We start from the raw sequence: 6,005 nt of genomic DNA on the forward strand, positions 1-6,005 counted from the left end.
CGGACAAGGGGGACGTCTGTGTGCTTACTCATTCTTTGACGGAGGTTCGTTGTTCCATCGTTAATTGAGTGCCCAGGGCTTTCTTATCCAGTGGTCGCCTTGAGCATTGTGCTCACGTCTCCTGTTCCTGGTCAACAGAGGGGAGCTTTATTTCCCGCCAAAGCATCCCTTATACTCTTCGTTAAAAGCAAAAAAGGGAAGAGCAGTACAACGGCCCGTCTTATCACGTGCTTAAACTACTTTGTCTTACAGACGTGACATATACATGTATGCATAAGATACAAGTGGAACCAGATGCGCAAGTAGGAGAATCATTACTTTTGGACATAAGTACTGTAGTTTTTGGGTACTGCTGTGTTTTTAATGAATCAGGCCCAGATATTATTTTCTCTTTTTTTTATTGATGTTATCGTGATCAATTGCAATCAATCATCAAGAAAATCATCAAACATATTCATAACTTAGGCTTTGTATTCTAATGGCTTCTTACTCGTCATCAGATGTACATAGTACTTATTTAGTAGTCGTTTTAGGCTTTAATCAATTAGAGCAGTGAGCATGTAACTGATGAAGGCCCTTCATCAAACGATCATCTGATAGCAACAATTCCATTTATGGGTGTTGGTGGCTCTCTAGTGGACAGAATTAAGATTGTTTAGGAAGGCCAATGAATGTTTCTGTTAGTTGTAGTATTGAACAGTGAAGAGTTGGCAATGGGGTAAATGTGTAATATAATCACTGCACAGCTTTCCACTTATCATAAAAAACTCTTCAGCCCCAGTTTATCGCAAAAAACGATCCAGTACACACCTGGTTCAAATCTCATTGTTGTGCCTATAAATCGGGCGTAAGGTGACTACCGTTAAAACAAACAATAAGCACAACGTAGCCCTTACTGGAATGACTTGTCCTTTGTTCTCTTTGCTCTTCAATTTTGCTGACCTACAATTTTACGATGTTCGCACATTTAACTCAAGTCTGTTGAACCAAAACCGTTTTTTATTTCAAGGAAAGATTGTGCAGTGATTAAACCATTACCGACCTAACCTTTACCATGTTTCATTGTAGTTTGAAAGTGTGTGGGTGTGTGACTAATGCCAAATTATGTTTAATCTTAGGGTTATCTTTAAGAAGTAGTACCTCAAATTACATATTCCTGTGCTTGTGTAAATATTTTAAGCTAACTATACAGCTCAAAGTTAGAAGCCTATTTATGATCTAACCTGTAACAATGTAGTCTTTAAAATGGAAACATAAAAAATGATAAAAAATAACAAAGAAAGCAACATTACTTTGTTTCATGGTGCCTGACCAATATTTTAATTGCAAGGGGATGTGTTAATGTTTTAATTTGAATGAACCTTTTTGTTAAGAGTACTCCATGTTGCTAAGATTCCCAGAATTCCATCTTATTTTCTTTCATTCGTCTCAAACCGATTCTGTACGATGAGCCGTTAATAACACTGACGGCCTCGGATAGTACAGTTTCCAGGAAAAGGGTACAATATTCTGCCAGGAACCGCACAAACGGATATGTCCCGGTTGTGTCCCAGAGAAGGTGGTGTCTGGCGGGGTCCTGCTCTGAAACGTCTCCATCCTACCTTGTGTATTGCAGCTTGAGCAGCGCACCGCACTGGCCTTTAGTATTTAAATCCCGACCTCCGGGTTCGGCCTTGACTTTGGGTTGTAGAAGAAACAAAGAAAAGAATGCCGGGAAACACTTTCCATTGCATATAAGGCCCGTTTTATTTGATGGCTCTGGATAATTTCGTCCTTTCTCTGGCTTATTGACCTAACCAAACCTCCCAACACCTGAAATAGTTTAGTCTCAGTCTTAAGTCAGTTCAATAATCGGAATAACTGGGAAAGACAATGATAGGAATAGATACCAACACAAGGGTCAAGCTGCAATAGATAACGTCAGAGGATGAGAAGCAGGTCTTTCTCTCTTGTACTGTATCGAGGAACGCTCCAATACCTGCATGGGGGCGCTTTCAACGGGCCTTACTCTCCTGCTGGCCATCTTGGCTCTGAACACCAGCTTGGTGGGGGTCAGAGTGCGGAGGGACGTCCCCCACCCAGCGGGCGTTTGGATGGCCACGGTGAATAAGATGGCTGCCAGGTGATTTCCCTATGCTATTGACTCCCAGATTACACCACTGCAATCATACTTTCCTGAGGATCTGGGCGATACTCGAGGTGTTAGCTGGGAACTCCTACAATTCATATCCACAGTGAAAATAATGGCATTAATTCATTCCAACTGTACACCTCACTTTTCCGATAAACAGATGCCTAGACTACTACTACTTCTACTACTGCGATCGTTATGACTTCAGGTAGATTTGCTTCAGATTTATTTTAAAACAGTATTTGGAGGCTGGAAGGTTTTTGCCTTAATGGACGTACGTTGTGTTCTGACGGCCCGGCTTTCTCCTCTGCTCTCTGTGTTCCTCAGGCGCTAAAAACAAGTCTTAATGATGTTGGTGAGCAGTTGGTTTACAGAGGCCTTGAATACTGGATATTTGTCATTAAAAAAATATTAAAGTCTCTTTCGCGTATTGATTCAATTTGTTCATAAATGACATCTCCATTGCTCACTTGACATGCAGTATTGTGCCTTTGACACTGATGACCACGTGGGGAATGTATCGTCGACATCACTACTTCCTCAAACAGTCCCAGAAGCATTTCTTTCCCATTGGCTGTTTTCTTTAGAATGTCCCCTTATACAGTTCGGTTAAATTGAGTAAAGAAGAAGGATTTCATGACGAAGGATTTACAAAGCGACCTACAACAGCCGGGGCCCTGGGGGAGGGAGCTCATGGGCTACTGCTCTACATGAACTTGTTGAGCCAGTGGAGCATGTCCGACCGGGCCTCCAGGATGTGAGGTCTGTCCGAGGGGTTAATGTCTTCCCTCCTTCGGTGGACAAACCCGTGAGACTGCTCCGGAAAGATCTTCACCTGATGGTCCACGCTGCACTTCTCCTTCAGTCCAGCCTGAAGAACGCTGACCTGGGGGAGGCGAAGGCATTAATCCTCACACACAGAGGGAAATATTAACGGCGAGGCTGTTCCATTTGACCAAAGATGTGGACGGAAAAGAGATCGAACAAACCTGTTCAAGTGGTACAACCTCGTCCTTCTCCGCAAAGATGAACAGAACCGGGCTCTTTAGTTCATAGCAGTCCCCCCTTTCCTTTATGATCCCTGTCAGCATCAGAGCACAACACACTTCATAAGACAATAGGGCCGCCACCGGCCACTCAACACTGTCTGGATGTCTGGATACGGTAGTTTACTGTAATGTCTGGATACGGTAGTTTACGGTAATGTCTGGATACGGTAGTTTACTGTAATGTCTGGATACGGTAGTTTACTGTAATGTCTGGATACGGTAGTTTACGGTAATGTCTGGATACGGTAGTTTACTGTAATGTCTGGATACGGTAGTTTACTGTAATGTCTGGATACGGTAGTTTACTGTAATGTCTGGATATGGTAGTTTACTGTAATGTCTGGATACGGTAGTTAACTGTAATGCCTGGATACGGTACTACTGTAATGTCTGGATACGGTAGTTTACTGTAATGTCTGGATACGATAGTTTACTGTAATGTCTGGATACGGTAGTTAACTGTAATGTCTGGATACGGTAGTTTACTGTAATGCCTGGATACGGTACTACTGTAATGTCTGGATACGGTAGTTTGCTGTAATGTCTGGATACGATAGTTTACTGTAATGTCTGGATATGGTAGTTTACTGTAATGTCTGGATACGGTAGTTTACTGTAATGCCTGGATACGGTACTACTGTAATGTCTGGATACGGTAGTTTACTGTAATGTCTGGATACGATAGTTTACTGTAATGTCTGGATACGGTTGTTAACTGTAATGTCTGGATATGGTAGTTTACTGTAATGTCTGGATACGGTAGTTTACTGTAATGCCTGGATACGGTACTACTGTAATGTCTGGATACGGTAGTTTACTGTAATGTCTGGATACGATAGTTTACTGTAATGTCTGGATACGGTTGTTAACTGTAATGTCTGGATACGGTAGTTAACTGTGGGCCCCTACCGTAGACGGAGACCCCCGCTGTAATGTGGGGGTAGTTGAGGGCCAGGTGATGCACGGCCACGCCTCCCCAACAGAAGCCCACCGATCCAATGAGGCGGACCCCGCACTGCTCCTTCAGGAACCTCAGGACCGCCTCCACCTCTCTGAGCGGAGCCCAGGTTCATGTCACTGACTCAGTCTCTGAGATCCTCTCATGTCATATGGGAGCCAAATCAAACTACTACTATATGGTTTCACTTCATTGTATGATCTTTATTTTCTCATTAACATTGCTAGAGCCGTGGTGTTTTGATTGATTATTAAGTTTCCTTTCATCCATGCAGCAATGTTATTGATAAAGTACACTCAAAACCCGGATGACTTAACGTATGCTGGTCGGGTCACCTGTTTATAACGGTAGGCTTCTTATCCTCACACCACTCCTGGAACTTTGACCAGTCACTCGTTGGGCTCCAAGGATCCTTTCCGACATAGAAATCCGGACAAACCGCACTATAAGGTAAAGCAAAAGAACAAACCTGGCCAGTAAATTATACCATCTCGTAATTAACAATGGATTTAATGTTTATTTATATGAATATGCTAATTAAACAGGCAGGGTACATACATGTATCCATTTTCCGCCAACATATCGGCCATATATCTGGTGTTAGGCAATGTCCATCCATAGATGTCATGAATGACAATCACGGCCTTGTCAGCGCCAGAAGACGGCTTCACCACGTACGACTTGATATGCTCTATTTGAACCTCTTGCCCGAGTCCACCGTAATCCATCCGGTCACCAATATCACACGGGCACGGCTTTGCTTCGTTTGCCATCTGAATATTTAATAAAATAAATATTTTAACATATAAACCTGTTTATGAAACGAATCAAAACACAAAGATAAGCACAGGGAGAAAACGACAGAACATGACAGAGAGGCCAAGAATGTGAGGGTTCTGCTTGAACCGGGTACCGTGTGATTGGGAAAGAGTTGATAACATGACGGTCAATGCACCTTTACCACAGCACGGCACCACACAACCCCGCATGTGACTTATCAACCACTTTGATTAGAACCAAATATAGTTGACGCAGATATCCTGCAAGAGTTGTCGCTATACCGACCTTTGCGTTACGTTTGAAGGAGTAGCAGAAACAACGACGATCCGTTGCCTACCAGAGGAACCAGATACGTCCACCGGAACAATGTTTCCCCGGATTTGCTTGTTCGACGCCCCTGATGACGTACAAAACCAATCAGATTTTGAGCTCTGAAAGGATACATGAGCTTTTTCTTTTTACAATGAACAGGAGTCGGGTTCTCTGCCCAACTGTGTCACCTCAAAAGGTGCCGCTGGGATTCGAACCCAGGATCTCCTGTTTACTAGACAGGCGCTTTAACCATCTAAGCCACGGCGCCGTCCACTTTCATTGCCTATTGGCATGGATTCAATTCCCAAATAGACATAAAACGTACAGAAAACACATGCATAATGCTACAAGGGAACAATACGGGGAGAAATGGGACGTTATGGTGCGATATTGTTTAGTTTTCGTTTGAAAGATGTTATTCTTCCAATAATAGCCAACAATGTTCAGTCAAAGGTAATGAACATGAATTTTAGGGCAAATAAATGACCCTATTATGTAAAAATGTTTTGTTTTTTAAGTTGTTCGGGCAACGCATACTTTTTGCAATGTTTGGCAGGACACATGCTCGACCTATTTCCGTCACCAGATGTCGCCCTTTGACCGTCTTTTCATAGTTATAAACTATTGTCGTAAGTGTTTCCGTTAATATAAGAACATTCGTTTTTCTTGTTTAACAATTCAGTCTGTTTTTATAATTCTATGATGAAATTGCACAATTTATTAATCAAATGTACACTTAAATTCTGCATCTCCAGTTGTTCGACCGTGTTCTACA

General features: G+C 42.5%; 1 protein-coding gene and 1 non-coding gene across 3 annotated transcripts; both read right to left on the reverse strand.

Moving 5' to 3' along the window:
• Positions 1 to 151: 151 nt before the first annotated feature.
• Positions 152 to 5,420, reverse strand: cmbl (carboxymethylenebutenolidase homolog (Pseudomonas)). Of its 2 annotated transcripts, none has more exons than XM_056584322.1 (6): positions 5,256 to 5,420; positions 4,697 to 4,911; positions 4,474 to 4,581; positions 4,090 to 4,232; positions 3,121 to 3,212; positions 152 to 3,017 (listed from the first exon to the last, which is right to left on the reverse strand). In XM_056584322.1, exons 1-6 carry the CDS (start codon positions 5,361 to 5,363, stop codon positions 2,838 to 2,840), a joined length of 846 nt encoding a protein of 281 aa, XP_056440297.1. In that variant the 5' UTR covers positions 5,364 to 5,420; the 3' UTR covers positions 152 to 2,837. The 2 variants fall into 2 exon arrangements, with proteins under 2 accessions (XP_056440297.1, XP_056440298.1); XM_056584323.1 differs by having other exon boundaries at positions 5,204 to 5,417.
• A 4-nt stretch (positions 5,421 to 5,424) lies between these two features.
• trnat-agu (transfer RNA threonine (anticodon AGU)) lies at positions 5,425 to 5,498 on the reverse strand. The gene has a single exon. It is a non-coding gene; the product is annotated as a tRNA-Thr (tRNA).
• Between the last annotated feature and the right edge of the window lie 507 nt (positions 5,499 to 6,005).

This window comes from Gadus chalcogrammus, chromosome 23 (assembly GCF_026213295.1).
Source record: "Gadus chalcogrammus isolate NIFS_2021 chromosome 23, NIFS_Gcha_1.0, whole genome shotgun sequence".
Taxonomy (NCBI): domain Eukaryota; kingdom Metazoa; phylum Chordata; class Actinopteri; order Gadiformes; family Gadidae; genus Gadus; species Gadus chalcogrammus.

What these genes read in the sequence shown, in the direction of transcription:
- cmbl (XM_056584322.1), bottom strand. Translation starts at nt 5,363, where the DNA reads ATGTATCCTTTCAGAGCTCAAAATCTGATTGGTTTTGTACGTCATCAG. An exon ending in TTGGCGGAAAATGGATACAT is followed by an intron (nt 4,582 to 4,696) that starts GTATGTACCCTG and finishes TTTACCTTATAG; the next exon opens with TGCGGTTTGTCCGGATTTCT. An exon ending in AAGCCTACCGTTATAAACAG is followed by an intron (nt 4,233 to 4,473) that starts GTGACCCGACCA and finishes GGCTCCGCTCAG; the next exon opens with AGAGGTGGAGGCGGTCCTGA.